This window comes from Ictalurus punctatus, chromosome 13 (assembly GCF_001660625.3).
Source record: "Ictalurus punctatus breed USDA103 chromosome 13, Coco_2.0, whole genome shotgun sequence".
In the NCBI taxonomy this organism is placed as follows: Eukaryota; Metazoa; Chordata; class Actinopteri; order Siluriformes; family Ictaluridae; genus Ictalurus; species Ictalurus punctatus.
This window is the reverse complement of record NC_030428.2, coordinates 17,038,393-17,056,202: the sequence shown is the minus strand read 5'-3', so window position 1 is coordinate 17,056,202 and position 17,810 is coordinate 17,038,393. Positions and strand designations below refer to the sequence as shown.

At 40.7% G+C, this 17,810-nt stretch overlaps 2 protein-coding genes across 4 annotated transcripts in view; both read right to left on the bottom strand.

Moving 5' to 3' along the window:
- Positions 1 to 345: 345 nt before the first annotated feature.
- Positions 346 to 1,961, bottom strand: nog3 (noggin 3). The gene has a single exon (XM_017482669.3). It carries the CDS (start codon positions 1,484 to 1,486, stop codon positions 809 to 811), a length of 678 nt encoding a protein of 225 aa, XP_017338158.1. The 5' UTR covers positions 1,487 to 1,961; the 3' UTR covers positions 346 to 808.
- Positions 1,962 to 3,632: 1,671 nt separating this feature from the next.
- ankfn1 (ankyrin repeat and fibronectin type III domain containing 1) overlaps positions 3,633 to 17,810 on the bottom strand; it is a 69,698-nt gene continuing 55,520 nt past the window's right edge. For all 3 annotated transcript variants that reach the window (XM_017484204.3, XM_017484205.3, XM_053685378.1), the window contains 10 exons: positions 16,670 to 16,769; positions 16,425 to 16,557; positions 15,997 to 16,113; positions 15,375 to 15,590; positions 15,040 to 15,206; positions 12,688 to 12,838; positions 10,525 to 10,693; positions 9,625 to 9,791; positions 6,953 to 7,163; positions 3,633 to 6,242 (listed from right to left, as the gene is read on the bottom strand). In XM_017484204.3, coding sequence (XP_017339693.1) covers positions 5,533 to 6,242; positions 6,953 to 7,163; positions 9,625 to 9,791; positions 10,525 to 10,693; positions 12,688 to 12,838; positions 15,040 to 15,206; positions 15,375 to 15,590; positions 15,997 to 16,113; positions 16,425 to 16,557; positions 16,670 to 16,769 — 2,141 coding nt within the window. In that variant the 3' untranslated portion in view covers positions 3,633 to 5,532. The remainder of the gene's footprint in view (positions 6,243 to 6,952; positions 7,164 to 9,624; positions 9,792 to 10,524; positions 10,694 to 12,687; positions 12,839 to 15,039; positions 15,207 to 15,374; positions 15,591 to 15,996; positions 16,114 to 16,424; positions 16,558 to 16,669; positions 16,770 to 17,810) is intronic.

Genomic DNA, 17,810 nt, shown 5'->3' with positions numbered 1-17,810 from the left:
TTCATCCACTATGTGTTTCAGGCGCCACACAGATTAAATGAAAGAATCTGAAAATGAAGGTCTTTAACTTTTAATCCTTTTACAAAGACCCTTCAGACTGTCTGAGGATGGATGGCGTCTATGGGGAAAAAAACTGAAGTCACTGATCCACTCCTTCTTAGGCATAAGAATTAAATCCTAACACCTAGACATATGTCACTTGCTCAGTTGTTTTGACATAGTAGTTGTAAATAATACAACAAAAAAAAAATAAATAAATCAAGATATCAGATTTCACATTGGCCAACACATGTAGCATTTGCAGAAATGAACAAATTAACAGACAAGGAAACAAAAAAACAATAATGCAGTTTAAGTGGTTTTATTTCAAATGACTTTGGACTACATGGAAATAAAGAATAAATAGGTGCTTCTCTTAATTTACAGGTTTATGGTTACTCTATTGACACTTTATATTCACAGCTCTAACAATTAAGCTGTAACAATTACACCGTAATTCATACATTATTTGAGGTCTATAAAAAAAAACTTATATATTTTTTTCCGAATAATGGAAAAAAAAGCTTACACTTCCTTCAGTAAAAATGTCCTTTAATTTTTCGCAGCGCGAAATTTTCTCCACATAAATACATTAACCCAGAGTATGCTCAACAAATACAGTAGACGCTGGATATAAGTAAATACTGACCTCTTTTACAAGGTATAAACAAAACATATGTTAAAATAACACCACATATACATCGCAGAGACATTCGTACACTTCGGGCAGTGCTTGAGAGACAGGGTAACCCGCGGGTTCAGTTCGGGTTCAGTTCGGACAGGAGCACTTGCACTCGGATATGACTGGGTAGTGCACGGGGATCCATGTGCACTTGGATGGGCGCCGGGACGTGCAGTGCCAGCGCAGCAGCGTGAAGTGCACCGACTTGGAAGGTTTACACATCATGCCCTCGGGCATTGAACACGAGCGCTTTGCCAAGCAGCTGCCCATTTTGACATAGCGCGGCCAGAAGCGGCTGCCCAAATCCTGCCACGCGTACACCACCGGGCAAAAGGCGTACGCCCAGATAAACAACTGGAGGCGCCTGCGAAGCTTCTTGTTTTGTTTCTTGGCGTCGTGCGCCGTGTCGAAGTCCAAATTGCGGATCTCTTTGGGCATGGGACGCTGCAGAAATTGCTGTCTGGTCCCTTCAGAGTCCATGCCCGAGTCTCCCTCGGGCAACATGACGGACATGAAGCGCGCGTCGAAGTGCGCACCTAGAATGCTGCGCAGCTCCGTCTCATTCAGGTCGCGCTCTTTGGGGTCAAGCACGGGATCAGGGTCCTCCTTGATCAACACGACAGGCAGGCTGTCGCTAGGGACAGGACGGACGAGGTAGTGCATTGGTGTGTGGTGCTGACCCGAGACGCCTTCTATCCGGAAGCCGAGGGCGAAAAATAGCACGCACATGGCTAGAAAGTGAGACACGTTATCCATGTTATCCATTTGATCTGGCGCGCGAGGATATCTCGTGTGTAAATCCTGGAGAGACTGGCGCGAACGTCCACTCGTGCAGAGCTAGAGAGAACTCCTGATCCTGACTATAAAACACTATTAAACAGTGTCCTGCTTGAGATGTTCGGGTTGCCGAACGGGCCGCTCCACACGATGAGTCGATTTCGCAGTAGGGCACGTGAGAAGCGCGCATCCAAGAAGTCGCCTAGATGAAGGTCATGCCAGGCGCCAGTGCAGTAGTAAGCGCATGGCTCCGTCACACGGCGCGCGGTCGGCGCTCAGCTCCTCGTTGCTGCGTCCGCGTGTCTCCGCACCGCCTCGTGTCCGCATGGTGCTTCCTCGCGTTGTGTCGTCCAGCGCCCAACTGAGAGTAGCCATGGCTCGTCTGATTTATGCTCGCCGTTTGTGATGTAACGCAAAAAAGCCCAGTGTGAATGCCGGGGGTTTTGCCAGGGCTCCCCCAGCGCCTCCTTCTCTCAGAGGGAGGGGTGGACGGGATTAGGGAGGGGGGCGCGGAGGGTGCATGCGCACATCACTATCACCACCTGTCCCACTGTGACACCCAGAGAAAGAGTTTAAGGGCCTCATTAAATGTGTATTTTTCTTACTAACATGCATGACATCCAGTGATTCATAAACTCATCCATTCACATGCTAACACCTGACTACCTATGATTACATTTATTTTACAGTTTTCTATAACTTTATTTATTTACTTTTTGGGGTGGGGGCGGGGGTGGGGGGAGCTGACTAAATTTGCTTTAAAACAACACTTCTGCCTGTGGTCTCAATTTTAACTCAACAAGACTGAGCAATTGAAAGAACAGCAATAGAAGCAATGGGCATGAGGGCATGCAGGGTTAAAAAAGCTCTGTGTTGGGAACTCCTCTGGGCGGTGTTTCCGATATTCCTGTATTCCCCTTTTAATGTCTAAATTGACCTTGGAGTAATTTTCTGGCCTAATACTGTGACAATATACGTCCGGCGCCAGTAGGATGTGAGGTCTTACCCGAGACAAAGGAAATGGGGTGAAATTATGTTTCCAAGATAAGAGTGCCAACCAACTGTAGTGACAGGGGGATTGGTGGCCCACTGCTCTGAGGCAAATACTGCAAAATTAGTTTGGAAAAGTATCAGAAGTCCATCAATGGACAAAGACATATTACACAGGTTGACTATACAGGTAATTTGCCAAAGTTTAACATTATGTATCTTTAAAAAGTAAGCATGCTCTGTAGTCTCATTAGATGATGTAATTCTAATGTGAAAAAATCTACCATGATTGTTATTGTAATTTTTTTTTCCCCACCATACACTATTTTTTTCCACCATAAACTATGCATTAATATAATGATAGGATGGATCATATTACAGTCCAGCTGTGCAGTAGGTCATCAAACTGGCTGCTGTCTGTTTCTGTTAAGGATCAAATATTGCATTATTTAATTCTAGGCACATATATCACTGACAACTCTTTTTCATAGTTAGCACTATTATCTGTTTTGAATTATTTCATTAGCAGGTCTATTTACCTTTTGTCTTGAATGGAAATATCTGAAGAAATGGGGTTTGACATGTCGTCACAATGAGCATCAGTGGTCTTGAATACTCCATGCAACGTGCTCAGTGCACTCAATCTTACTGATGGATCAAAAGGCCCTCCCAGGTTGAGGCACAAATATTCCTGATTCTTTCATGATCCAGCTAGATAAAAATGTAATTTGTTTTTGTTTAATTCTTCACCGAGACCTTTGATGATCTAACAGGAGACCAATTTGAACGCTCGATTTACGAGCTATGGTTTCACCGTAGCTGGCTTAAGGTCAGTTCAGTTTTAAATGCAAACATATACACAGACTCTCCCTCCTGACCTCTTTCCCTTTCTCATTTGGTTTGGACACTCAGTGATTTTTCCATCTGATATCACCGAGTCCATCAGTAGTGGATGCATCTTACCATTGCCCCAAACTAATTTAGACTAGCTTTCACCAGAAATATTACACCAGAAAATATATATATTCATATCCAACATTCATAAATCGACTCCTGTCGAGAAAATGACTTTCTATCTCAAAAGTACTTTTGAGATATTATCTTTTGTTTGACAAAGACCACTTTATAGCATACCTACAATGAATTGGTGATTTATTTCCGATTTATTTATTCCATAAACACATCTGCCACATGGTGAGATTCAGTTACATTGCAAAAGCTAATGAGTAACAATAGAAACAGGGATAAAAGACAACAACTGTCAAAAATATGATACACAAATATATTATTTGGATCAATAAATGCATAATTCAAAAATATACAGATATGATGCTCTTCAATGCATTTGGCTTGCTGTGTGCACAGTATAAAGGTATCATGAAAAAGACATATTATTTAACCTTATCTGGAAAACAATTGTTTAAACAAAAGTAACTGCAGTGAATTTTTACTTAAATGCTTCATTCATTAGGGAACAGGCAGAACACATATTGTAAATACCTAGGGCTGAACCCAAACACACACGCACACACACACACACACACACACACACGATAAAGTAGTGCATTTCATCTTTAGTTCGACTGACATCACTGTACAGAAATTGGGAGGATGAAACCATTTCAATATCTTTAAAAGGACAGAAGTGCAGTAGAAAATGCAAATACATATTTGTAATACACTGCATGTTCGACAAGTCATAACAGTGCAACAGACGAATTCACAATGTTGCTCACATAAGCTGCCCTTGCTGTCTTTTTCGGCCTGACAACCGTTTTGTCTCCAAATACTTCAATATTAAAGCATCCAGTCCATTCTACTGAAACTGAATGGGTTATCCATTAGAAATTTACAGAGAGATGTATCATGGCTGAATGTATACAACCCCACTATCAGTGCAGTACTGATAAAATCTCTTAAATACGCTTAAAATCTCTATGGCTTTGAAGACACCAAGAGTCAGAGTAATCCTTTCTAGTCTACTACTATAGTTACAAACATCTATACAAAAAGTGGTGCATGCCCTTCATATAAAGTGGTACAAATATCTAGTACCAAAATTAAAAACAAAACATAAAATAAGGTGATGCTATTTTTTTTTTCTTTTTTTTTACTAGGGCCAACAGGAGAACAAAAGGATAAATTTTACCTGCATTTGCTGCACAGAGGATGTAAACAGGTCTCTAAAGTGCTCTTTTTATGTGCCTGTTCATAAAACATGAGTGGTTTTGATTTGTTTTAATGCCAGCAAGTTAATGATCACCCAGAGAAACTTCACACTGATGACACTTCAGATAAAAACAAATGTATACCACAAATTATTCAGAATAGGTAAACAGAATGCAAGTTGAGTCGTTTGTTATGCAGGACCTCTGCTTGTTCATTAAGTATAGCTTCTGAAATACAGTGGACAAGTCACTTAAGATTAAGACTTTATAAAGGTCATTTGATAGATTAGGTGATTAAGATTCCAGGCCTATGATCATTTTCAAAGGTTTATATGTGTCTGAAAGACAGACTTTAGTAATGTGAACTGTTTGTTTTTATTCAGCACCATCAGATCATGACAAAATAGTTTTTTTAATTATATCCGATGCTAATTAATTTTTCAAGTGAGATTAAGTGTGTGCCAGTGGGAAGCGGACTTACACCTGATTAACTCACAGGCACACGTTAATACCACAGACGTAAGGGCTGAATCAGAAAGCCGATTCGAAAGACTGGGAGTTAAAGTACTACTTCTCACCTTTCACCTGTCATATCAGTCTATGCAGAGGCAGTTTCAAGTTCAAAGGTTAAAGCAGCAGGTTATTTCATGTTGCATTAATAGTAAGTATATTAACAGTCATAGCCACAGTCTATGAGTCCTACAGAGTTGACCAGCAACTTATTTTTTTCTGTCCTGCACATTCTATTAAAGATTTCTCCACATACTACAACACAGAAAATCTGCAAGCCATAACTGTATTCACTTAGAGGCTGTCTGGTGGTGATACATGACAAAACACATCAACATGACATACAATAACGCTGGATGGTTCTTTCTAAAGAGTGCTGCTGAGTATTTCAGAAACCAGATCATTGGTTTGGTCATCTGAGTCCACTTCCTGAGCTGTCGTCTCTCCTACTGCAGCTCCTCCATGTGTCTCATCCACCGCATCTGGCCATCTGGCACCGTCTCTGCTCGGGGATGTCTCACTGCACGACTCCACAAAGATCCTACGCACAGTGGGCTTGTTCTCCCTGTTATTGCCCTTCCACTCGTCCATGCTGTAGGAGGAGTGTGGGAAAGAAACAGGTAGCTCTAGAGGCAGGTCCAGCTCGCTCTGCCGAGTGTAAACCCCCTCTGAAAGTGAAGGAGACTGGTTCTCACTCTGTACCCTCAGCCAGCGATGTGTTCCGCTGAAGCAGCTCCTCTGGGGCTGGCTCCTAGACAGCAGCTTGCGCTTGTAGCGAGACGTCTTTTCTGATGATTTGCTGGAGTAAGAGGACAGGGACAGTTCCTCCAGGTCTTTAGTGAAGGATTCAGTCTCCAGCATCAACTTAGAGCGGGCACTGGGTTTGAGGTCGTGCATCTGCAGGACGTCAGGGGCGCTGCCGCTTAGTGTGTGCACAGCCTGATGGGATAGATCCTGGGCTGAAGAATAAACCAGGTCTAGATCTCGTGGGCTCAGAGCGTCACTGGAGTCATAGTCGCTGTCTGTTGGGAGAAAGACCTCAGAGCAGCCTTCTTCGTCTGAGACCGCCTGGGAGTCTGGAATGAAGCGTAAAAAAATTAATCAAGAAATAAATAATCTACAATACACATTACTATAGTGGCCCATAAGTTCAAAACACATTAACAAGCAAAAAACATAACAGCAAAATCAGAAACATGTCAAAATGAACTCAATATGGAAAGGGAAAGTCTGTATTGAAGATTGTGTGCTCGTTGTGATTGGCTCCAGCATGTGTCAATCTGAGAAACCGCAGTGACAGAGTTAGAGTTAGAGTTTACAATAAAAGGAAAAATGAGCATAAATTAATCAACTAATACTTTTTTGCTTATTTTTATCAAGGACATCCGTATGATGTTATTTAAAATATGCTAGAATACTTGACATTAATAAGATTAGTATGTGAACACTGAAGAAAGAATGACTCTTTACGATAATAACATACGTAAATTCACAGTGAACTATTTTCACTAGGCAAACTAGAAAGTGCAAGACATTTTCCTGAGATTGCTGTGAAGTTTTCACATTTGTGATGTTTTTTTGGTTTTACTCTTGTGTTTTCTGATTTGACGTTGCATTTGTGGTCTGTTACTGTTACTGTGGTCTGTTACTAATTCTTATTAGAACTTATCAGTTCGACAGAACATAACCTGCATAAAGTCTCTGGTAAGATGTCTCATTAAAAGTATGTAATTATTAAATGCCATCATATATATGGTATACATATATTATCACAAACATGTTTTACCATCTGTAGCCTTTCTTCTTGACTCAGGTGAGGGAGAGGGAGTAGGCAGGTAGTCTGCGTTTGAGGAGATGGAGTCGTACTTCTGTGCTATGGGTTCTGAACTGGCATCCACCAGCCACGTGATGGGCACACCGCCCAGAGGCTGTTTATAACGGGCATACTGCAGGGCATCAGTGATCCACCGGATATCTCTCCACATCTCATCCATTTGCTGTGACACAACACATTAATAATGCTATCGTGAAAAGAGAGGTTTCGTTCATTGCTCTTCCATTTACAACTGGCTCTAAGAGAAAAACATTACTTTGAATGATGCTTATCTGGAGTTATCTGGAGTTAATATGTGGTACCCCCTTAACAGGATGTCCCAAAAGTATCCATTCATAGGGGAAATATATATTTTTTTCAGATAGTCTTTAAGAATGCCTTTGACAAAAGAAGAATAATTTTCATGGCTGGATCGGGAAGCTGTCATAAGGTTACGATGGCCTTTAACAGGAAACATGGCAAGCACATCACACACGACACTGTTGCCAAACTTATTAACAAATAAAATAGACAAGAACTGGAGAAAAGTGGAGTGGACATCCACAGACATCCACTGATGAAGACACAACTGACATGGTGCTGGCTAACATAGTCCTCTATGTATGGAGACTTTTGGGAGACCCTGTATAATGGACTATCTACCAATGTGTAATATTAAGATATCAACCCATAAATGTTTTTTACCCTCAGTAAGGTCAAAGCAGATTCAACTTGCCAAATTTATATATATTTTTATACTATCAATATTATTTTAGTGTAAAACTTCTGACATTTTTTAGGTGACATAAAAATAACATCTCTAATAAAAATTGTTAGCTAGAAGCCATTAATGATCAAGGTCTTGATTAGATGCCACTAAGTCTTTTATTATTATTATTATTATTATTATTATTATTATTATTATTATTATTGTTGTTGTTGTTAAATATTAAAATTGAATGCCTTAGAGTGGCTCTTTGAATCTTGAAGTTTAACAAACCTCAGTCCGTGCTAAAATAAAGTGAGAAGCAGAATGTGTTTTCAATCAGAGCTGTTGACTTCCACACAGTGAATCTCCTCAATTCCCACTTTCATATTTTCCATTCTTGAAACTTACTATGCAATTGTATTTACAAGGAACCCATTTCAGAATGGTTAGGAAAATGTAGAGAAAAAAAAGGAAGGGGAGATGAAAAAAGGCTGCAATTTGAACTCCTCCTTGCAAATGTCATGTGAGATTCAACTTATGGGAATGAGGTTTGACACCAAAGGATGACTGCTTTGGAAAGTATGCTGGTGCTCTAATGACAAAAGGAGGGACTAGAATACAACAAGTGAAATAAAATGGAAGGGGCAGCTTTCACTTGTGAGAGAGCTCAATTCAACAAATCAGTGTTCATTGTGATGATGGCTTGGAGATACTGCAGCAAAAAGGGGGAAAGTACTCAAAGAATGGTGTAGTCCATTCAAGCGCATTCGTTTTCTGCATTTCAGAATGGATTTATTTTTCTGTTCCTAACTCAATTCAATATGATTTCGAAGCCATTTAAAGATTTACCAAGCGTTTCTTTTTTTCTTTTTAAACAGATTTAAAACAAGCCCTGTCCGTAACACTGAGCCATCATGTACTTGTTGCTGACTGGAAATGATTCAGAGATTACAAAAATTCCACATATTAAAAGGCTGCACAAGAGTTTTCAAAGCTATGATGATCAGTGACAACTTTTGATGAATTAGTGGATGACACACTGAACCTATCCCAATTAAAATAGCCAATCTGTTAAATTAAGAGATTGAGGTTCCCACTTAAGAAAAGAAATATGTCATGGAATCTTCATCTCTGAATGACACGATATGGCTCAAATATATAAAGTGCATGTTTTTGTGGTCAGTCTACATTAGTTCCCTGACAGGACCTGACAGTGGAAAAATCCATCTCTCGTACAAGAGAGGAACCTTAAGTGCTTTGTGCTAATGTGCCATTTTGACAGATGTGGCCCTTTTTTGCATGCTCCTCTGTGGAACATTAAAATGTTTATGCTAATTGGTGCCACATTGCATAGCTACACATAGGCCATGCAGTTCCTTGCATTGATTGGTATTCTTTCTCTCCCCTCACCACTCTCAGGCAGTGTGTAATCTGCGGTCAGTGTGCCACTTTTTTCCACAGCCTCTTGGATCTGACATCACACAAACACTCTTGTGGTTTTGTGGTCGATCTCAATTAATAGTCCAGACCGTGGTGGCGAAGAGGGATTATTTCAGCCCAGTGCACTGAACAGACAGCTCTCTTTCAAGTCCTGTAGCGAGACTCTGTTAAGCTTGTATTGAAATTTCTACACAAGAAAAACAAGCCATTTTACAGTTTATATGTCTAGTAGTTATACTTTACAACATCAATAAACTATTCTAATTGGATTATTAGCTTAAGTTGTTTTCGTAGTTTGACATTTCGCACACTTCGGTGTGTCTGGGAATATGTGTAACAGCCATCACCACTGTGTAACAAATCACATTTCGTCAAATCTCACTGTTGGCGTCGTTGGAGTCAGAGATGTGTGATAAATTTATGAAAGTACAAAAAAAAAAAAAAAAGACATTAACTACATAAGGATGTGGTGAAGCCCAGTGTGCAGTAGTAATACCTGAATATAGTCAAGTATATGTTGGTGTCTTTGTTTAGCAGTGGACAATTCAGTATCTGTAATGGCCTCTCTCAAAGCCTGCTGGGTTATCAAGGCGTCCAGGTCAAGCACAGAGGACAGGCGGCAGTACAGGCTAATAAACTTCTCCTTATATGCACAGAAGTGAACTGAACACAGAGACACGGAGAGAGAAAAAAGAGAAGTAATTCAGTAATGTTGAATTACATAGCCAGCTATAGAAATTTCAGGTTATTTAGTCGGTTTTATGCTGTGGAAAAAAAACAAAAAACACAGAATCCTTCTAAATTATCTTGCGAACACTCAAGTATGTTGCAAGGCTATGATTAATTTACCAAGAATATTAACAATTCTTTGAACAGTCTTGCCTTTAATGGAAATCTGTTGGTTGGTTTATACATGTATTTAGATATAATTTGCGCTACAGAATCATATTTCAAATAGGACTGTCCAAAACTGTCCAAATAACATCAAACCATCAGCCAAACAAGTAACTGAGCATTCTAAATTACACGCATGGCTTTGCACATCAACAAGATTTGCTTCTTCACACAAATTCACAGGTTTTATTGAAATAAAAATGATTTAGTGGTGTTTGCACAGGTCTGGTTCAATTACAATATCGATTACATGTTTAACCTTTCTTCGTTTTTAACCAGTCAGGGATGGGAGGGGGGTATTTGGCTAGCCACAAAGCAGACCGCTACCTTGCTGGCGTGTGCATTTGTGGGTCTGTGTGATTTAGTGAGGCTCCACTGGGAGTGTGATTGGACGCAGCGGAGCATGGGGGGGGTGGATTTGGTCTGGGGGAGAAAGGAATCTGTGGATTTTATAAGGCCAACTGAGCTAATATTGTAGAGCTTGAAACAGAAGCCAGTGTACCAAGCTCAAACATTTGAAGAGGGAGGTTGAGGAAGCCCGAGTGGGGTGTGTAGGGATTGGTCTGGCCCGGGGCAGTGCACACGGCGTCTGAGGCAGGCAGCAGCAAAAGAAAGGACACATTGTGACCCAACTCGAGCACCTCCTGTGTGTAGAGACGGAAGTGCTTAGCCTGTACAAGAAATAGACACACAAAGGAATACACACACACACACACACACACACACACACACACACACACACACATATTTCAGTTTAAGTGAAACAATGGCAGGCCATTTTATCTTAGTTGCCAACAAAAATCAGAAGCAATGCTTTTCAGTAAACATGGGTGCAGTTAAAGGATGAGCTGAATTTAACTCTCAACTGCTGCAAAGACAAATACAATTCAAAAATATCTCCTAGATATTCCTATATGTTCCCTGTATTTAAATAAGAGTTATTTTTGCATATGTGCTATATTACTCTCCTACACTGTCTATATGCACAGTGTAGTGTTTAAGATTTTTTGCTATTTATTCCAGCGTGATAGAGTTAGAAAACCAAGCCTAAATGTCAGCTTCAGAAAAATACTGAATGTGTTTTCAGCCTAATCTCTATTTACCACATCTGGAGTGTATGGTTGATTATCAGAGACAGGAATTTAAATACATTACTCGGAGAAAAGAACCGGATATTTACTCAAAACTTACTGATAATGGAAATCTAAGAGCAATAAACAGTTTTGGGAAACATGAATTATTCAAAAGAATTCGTTCATTAAGATTTAAATCTGCCCAATTAGTCATTCTTCAGAGGAAAGACCTTTTTGTTCTTTGTATTTATGTGTTACTCAGTGTAACTGTGTGGGACTGACGGCACATAAGATGCCACAAAAAACATTGCAGAAACCTATAATGACAGTTCACTGCATTGTTCCTGTTTGTGAAAGTTAGTAATGTTTTTTTGTTTTTGTTTTTTTAATGAAAAGTTATAGACTTGCACATTTTAAATGTCTATCATTAAAGTAAAAAACTGTCATGCATTTATGGATTTGGGTATGGTGAATTGTAGCTTGTCACATTCGTGATGAACACAAGTCTACCCTTGATTGATTGGTTGTTTGAGCTTTGCTAAACCTTTGCTGCTGCTGCATCCGACACTCAGTGCCATACACTGAGCTCTCCAGTGGCATGAATAACATGCAGGTTGGTGAACTTGGACATGGACACATACCAGTAAGCTTCAATTATAGGACTGTACCGAGTAAACAGGTTTTATGTTCTTTTCTCAGTATAGGGACACACAGAAATTCTTTTCAGTGATGTACACACATGCTACAAATATGGTGGATAGAGATTAGATTAAAAATCCTGAAGTATTCAGGTATATGCATCTAGAATTGGTAAATGGTGAGTCTTTTTATAAATGGTGTCTCCTAAAAATTACTCATCATTCCAGAGGTGCCAACATTGCTAACAAGAAAATACTAGCAGACAGAGAGAGAAAAAATTATTTTACCAAAAAAATCCAAGGATGAGATGAGATTTTTTCCCCCAGCTGTGCTCCAAGCAACAGTAAGAAAACACTGAAACATAATCTGGTGTGTGCACTACTTAATAATAAGATCCTCCTCCAGTTTTTAATGACCAAAGACGCTACAGTCGTGTCTTCTTTTTTTCTATATGAATTCACAAGCCCAGAAAACAGAGGTTTGTGAATTCACAGGTCAGAGTTCACCTAGATAAAGTCTGCATTTATTGAAACTAACCATTACTAGTGAATTCAGTAAATTGGCTTTACTGCTAGGTTTACAGACCACTGCTTCAGCTGAGCTGTGTAGTTTACAGCTGTCTCCTTTATCTCCATGGCAAGAGGTCAGAAATTGTAAATGCTACACCTAAGCCATGAATGTTGGCACCTCTGTAGTTCATTAGGGGACCAACAAACAAAGAAATCTGTCATGTTACAGTTAAAGAGTGTGTTCAGCCATTCATTGTGCAACTAACAGACATGATCAAACACTAAGTTTATTCACCAGAGTCAAAAATGTAAATTTTTAATAGAATTGGATGCTATTCAAACATCTTCGTCACTATGAAATTATTATATGTGCTCCTGTGGTGTATATCGATCTTCTGACATACCAGAATATGTCAGAATAAGTTACCTTTTTATGTTTAGTACCTGGTGCAGAGGTAGATTGATCTGGTGCAGCAGACTCTTAATGGCTGTCTGGAGCTCGCAGAAGAGCGAGGGAGCATTGCAGTCTGCTGCCTGATCTGCTCTTTCCACCTCCTCGGGGCCAGACAGAGTATTCAACCATTCCCACTCATCTCTGGGTGGGAAGATATGGCACTCAGTAAAGACACACAGACACATGGAAAAACGCTACTGACACATCTGTCTCTGCTGAGGTGCCCACTGTAGACTGTGCCACTCCACACTCCCATTACATGACGGCAGAGTTTCCAAAAGAAAGTGAGCAGTTAAGGGGCCACACCAGTTCATGATATGCAGAGCGAAGGCTTAGAGACTGAGTAAAATGCCACCAACCACCAGACACCCCATTATTTTCAGTCTGAATGTTCTTACACAAAATGTGGGAAAGTTCCGTTTGTGCCACCCTCACACTGAGCAGGATGCTTTACAGAGTTTATACAAAAGCTATGTGAGAACATGTGGATGCCTAGAGGGCAACAGACAGCTCATTCTTATAATCTCTAGCATGCAAGGCATTTAACAGTGAGAATACTACCATTTGGCATCAAAGAGTTGGGAATGTCTGACATTTGAAAAAAAAAAAACCCTGCCACTGCTTCTTTCCTCGTCTAACGTTTGTGTCTCATCAGCACAGCTAGAGACTGATAAGCCACAGATGGTGTAATAAGGAGTGCTTTGGTGTAGCTCATAATGATAAATAAGTGTGTGGGGGCTAAGCTGGTGGAAAAAAGAGAATTTCTTTGCTCCAGAGATTTTCCTCGAGCCATGAGTGGGCATCATCCTGTGTGAGCCTCCCGCTAGCTTCAACACTCCGGCCCCATAGTAAATTTAGTTTTACTACCACACTGAGCGGCAGGATAATGCTCTCCCTGTCTGGACCTACCTACCGGGGTCAACAACATGACCTGAGATGAAAATAAATAAATAGCTCCTTTACCGAACAAAAACAAACAGGAGTTTTGTTTTGCTCATAAAAAATGACCATGTCAAGAAAGTATGTGCTCCTGTGGTGAGGGAGAGCATTCCATGACAAGCCAGCGCTTTGACATGTTTCAATATTTCATCTTTACAGGCACATGCACTCTTCATTTATGCAATGTACCAATGAGGAATCTGTTTGTCCGGTCCTGCGTTACACAGCGTCTACAGCTGGACTTATTCATCAGACATACACATATCTCGTTTGGGTGTGCGAGAATATTACACTTAATACATGAGAGGTTCATTGATTAATCTGATCACAAACTACCTGAGTTTTTCTTCTGTCTGCTCTGTTTCCAAAAATAAATGTATATAGGTTTATTTTTAGTATGAACCTCATCAACAAGGCAGAAAATGTGGAAATGTGGAAACATGGTATTAATATGGTTCATGAACATAAGACTGAATGGCATCATCATTGCCACTTCATTTCATCATTTAAATGTTTTTAGATTTTTTTTTCTCTAAATGTCTTACGTGCATTAATGCATTAAAGCCATCACTATCACTTGCATACAAAGGTCACACACTACACAATCTTCGATTGAAGATGAGTGCACTGGATTCACCGAAATAAATGCGAGAGCTGTGTATCATGTGACTTTGACGAGAAAGAAGTGAAATAGAGAAAAATGTGGAGGAAATACTAGGGAGATGCGAGCAGCGACGAATGTCTGTTCTGCAAAAAGAACTGGAGGTATACTACAAAAAACGAACTATTTTTACACTGTGCTTCACCAGGAATCAGCTTGTGTTTGATTGATTTACCCAACAACAAAACAATTTAGGTACCGGTAAAACATGCTAAATCATTTCTTACAGAAGGCATTATTCCTGAGCTTACATTTTGCCCTTGCCATCCCACACAAATACATGGATGATAAACTACATTCAGGGAGCTGTTGTGCATTTCAGCAGATGAATCTGATTTCTTTCTGGGCACTCACTGGCTGTTTCTCAGCTCTGTTCTTGGTACTAGTCACAGAGGGGTTCAAAGAATGTGATTCAACGCTGAGAAAATGAAACATACTTGAAAAATTTGGAGCAAGTGGTGAACACTTGCAGACTGAGAAAATCATGCTGCTGAACCGTTCACACTACATGAGCAGTCTCTGCGGGAACGGAGCAGCGAGTAGTTGCCGAGCTGTGGGGGTAGTCCCAAAATTAGTCAACGACTGGGAAATTAGTGGCTACAATCATGTAGTGTGCACTAGGCTTACATGCAATCACATAAGAGATCAATGTAATCAAGATTAAAATAAGTAAGTTATATTTCTGTGAAAAATACAGATATACAGATTTTAGTATGACGTATGGAGGAAATATGGAGCTAACCTGGAGACATTCCAGTTGTCCCGTATCCTGGAATGGCAAAGCATGCTGGGTGTTCGCTGTGGGACCAGCACCTTGATCTGATCCACAGAGCTGCTGAGCTTCAAGTAGCCCAGATACAGGCCTGGAGAAAGACGGTGCTGACTTCGCCGCTGATATGCCAGGATATCCTGTTGACATATTGTCCATATCAGCTCTCTCACTCATCGTAGTCATCTGAACTGTAAACAGGCTCTGGCTTCAAATTAGCGGAGTGCAAAAAAAAAACCTAAACGTATTTGCCAAAAATTTATACTTCCCATTTAATCGTACAGTTACTGAGAAAAGTCAAGTTGTACCTGTATAGTGATGAGCAGAATGTCCAGGGCGTAGGGCTCTTCAGGGGTGGACAGAGACTTTCTCTGGCTCTGTAGTTTGGACACCTGCATCCACTTCCCGTTGAAGAAGGAATAAGAGCTGTCCATCTCCCTGATTGTCACTAGCAGCACATTGCCATGGCGGTCTTTAATAGGCTCGTAGTGGACGCGGCCTAGGTTGTGCGTTCCAAGAAGGTTCTGTGTGGACAGAAAGATCCACAGCTGTGATTATGAAAGCATGTACTCTAGAGTATTACAATACGGGCTTAACAGTGCTCTTATGTGCTCAGTGGGTCTACAATGCTAACAAAAGAAGTGGGTACAACAGTGCAGTAAGAGTCAGCTCTTAATCGTGAGTGGCTTTGGAATAAATAGCTCAAACTGTTAGGGAGCAGCAGCTATAATTGCCTCATTTCACACAGCCTGTACACACAAACTGCAGAGCTGCCTACACATGTGCACCAACCAACCAACCAACCAACCAAAAAAAAAGTTCAAAATTTCTCACTGTGGCTCTTCAGACTCAATTCAATTACTGTGTTGTGAGAGTAGAATTGCATTAGGGTAATTAGATGCTAGAGAGGCTAATTGAGGGCTGGCAGACCTGTAGTTGCCCGGCGGCAGCCAGCATCTTCTGCCTGGACTGCAGTGTGGACGAGGACGAGGCGGAAATAGCCATGCTCTGCCTGAGCCATCGGACATCCTCCCACATACACGAAAGCTGTAAAGCACATTTACTATCATTGGAAAATTAAATGCACTACCAATGGAACTTAGTTTTGCTTTGACAGATTTAATGGATTAATTGTATAGTCATAATAAATCACTGAGCCGAACGGAACGGCACACATTAATGTGTTTTAATATTATCATTTAAAAATAGAATACACCTTCACGGAATGTTTTGACATGTCTGTCATTGTGAATAATCCATGCTTATAAAAATACCAACAAACGTGCCATTACTTAACTAGAGTCATTCTGCTCCTTCCATTACCCAGGCTTAGCGGTCAGCTGGAGTGTTTGTCATACCTTGGTAAACCACAGAAAGTCCTGCATGAGGGAATTGCTGTAGGAGTCCTCCACCTCCACGATGGGTATCTGATCCTCATTAGTCACCAGCAGACTGTCCTTATGATAAAACACCGCGGCTATGTAGATCCCCCTAGAGCCCGGGTGAGAGCACATACTCGGTGCATGAGGGATTACCCAGAATGACAGAAGGCAGTAACACATGTCACTATAAGTGCTGATTTAAGCACATAAAGTATACTGACCTTTTGAGAGTTTTGACAAATTTAGTGGAGGAATGAAAGAGATGTTTCAGGCTTCTAGAGACGGATTGCTTGCGACTGGGGTTCTGTAGCTTCACAATGTCTGAAAGGTGAAGGTAAGTAAGGTCACTGCTCACATACGCACTTCTGAAAGCAAAAGCATTTAACTGAACAATAAACAGAAGCACGATATGTAAGAAGAAGGTTGAGTAGAGCAATGTAATAAGTTGCTTTTGTGCCTTTTTTGTGCTGCTGTTACAAAATATAAAACAAACAGGTCTGAAGGCTGACTAAGACAGCACAAGGTGTACGTGTGTCGTGAAACAAAAAAATGGGTGAAACAGAGGTGCATCATGTGAGAGTGCGCCTCAGGGCTGCTAAATCGAGAAGGTCAGGAGGGTCACACCACAGAAAGAAGTATTATCTACAACTTTTGCGCTGCGTATCTCCTGCTTCAAATGCGGTCCTATCAGTGGTCCTTTCAGTGATGCCTATCTTCAGACGACCCTGTTTTCATGAAATTAAGCGTCACATAATTGCCCCCCGTGTAAACAGTGCGGCAGACTGAACAATTCGGGAGGCTGAGAAGCTGTTTACAGCATGCAAGTGGCCATCAGAAAGACCCAGTCACCACAAGACTAATCACGCTAGCTCTAGTCTCGCTGTCTCCATGGGAGGGGGTGGACAAGGGGGAACTTTCCATTTATACACCGCTATTAGCCCACATATGGACTCGTGTGCAATACGAACCCCATAAGACCTTCATTATGTCTATGATTTTGTTGTTATAATTAATTAAAACAACACTGAGAAGGACATTTATTTCAACAGCTCGATTTATTTACTTTACGTTTAAGGACAGAACACACACCGTCCAATGGCACGGTACTTATCCATATGTGACACTACAGGTCTTATGTCCAGCATATGAGAAAGCTGTAGTGAATTGGCGCAGGGGAAACTCACACTAAGCATGGCTACTGCTGCCACTACTGAATGTGCTGATAACTCAGCCTCTGAATTTGTATTTCTCGCTCTGGAGGTTAACTGACTTTGACAACTGGATTATAAGACATGAGTGCACTGGCCTCCTGTGCCGCCAAACTGTCACCCCGAATAAATATAGAAATGCTTTTTCATTTAT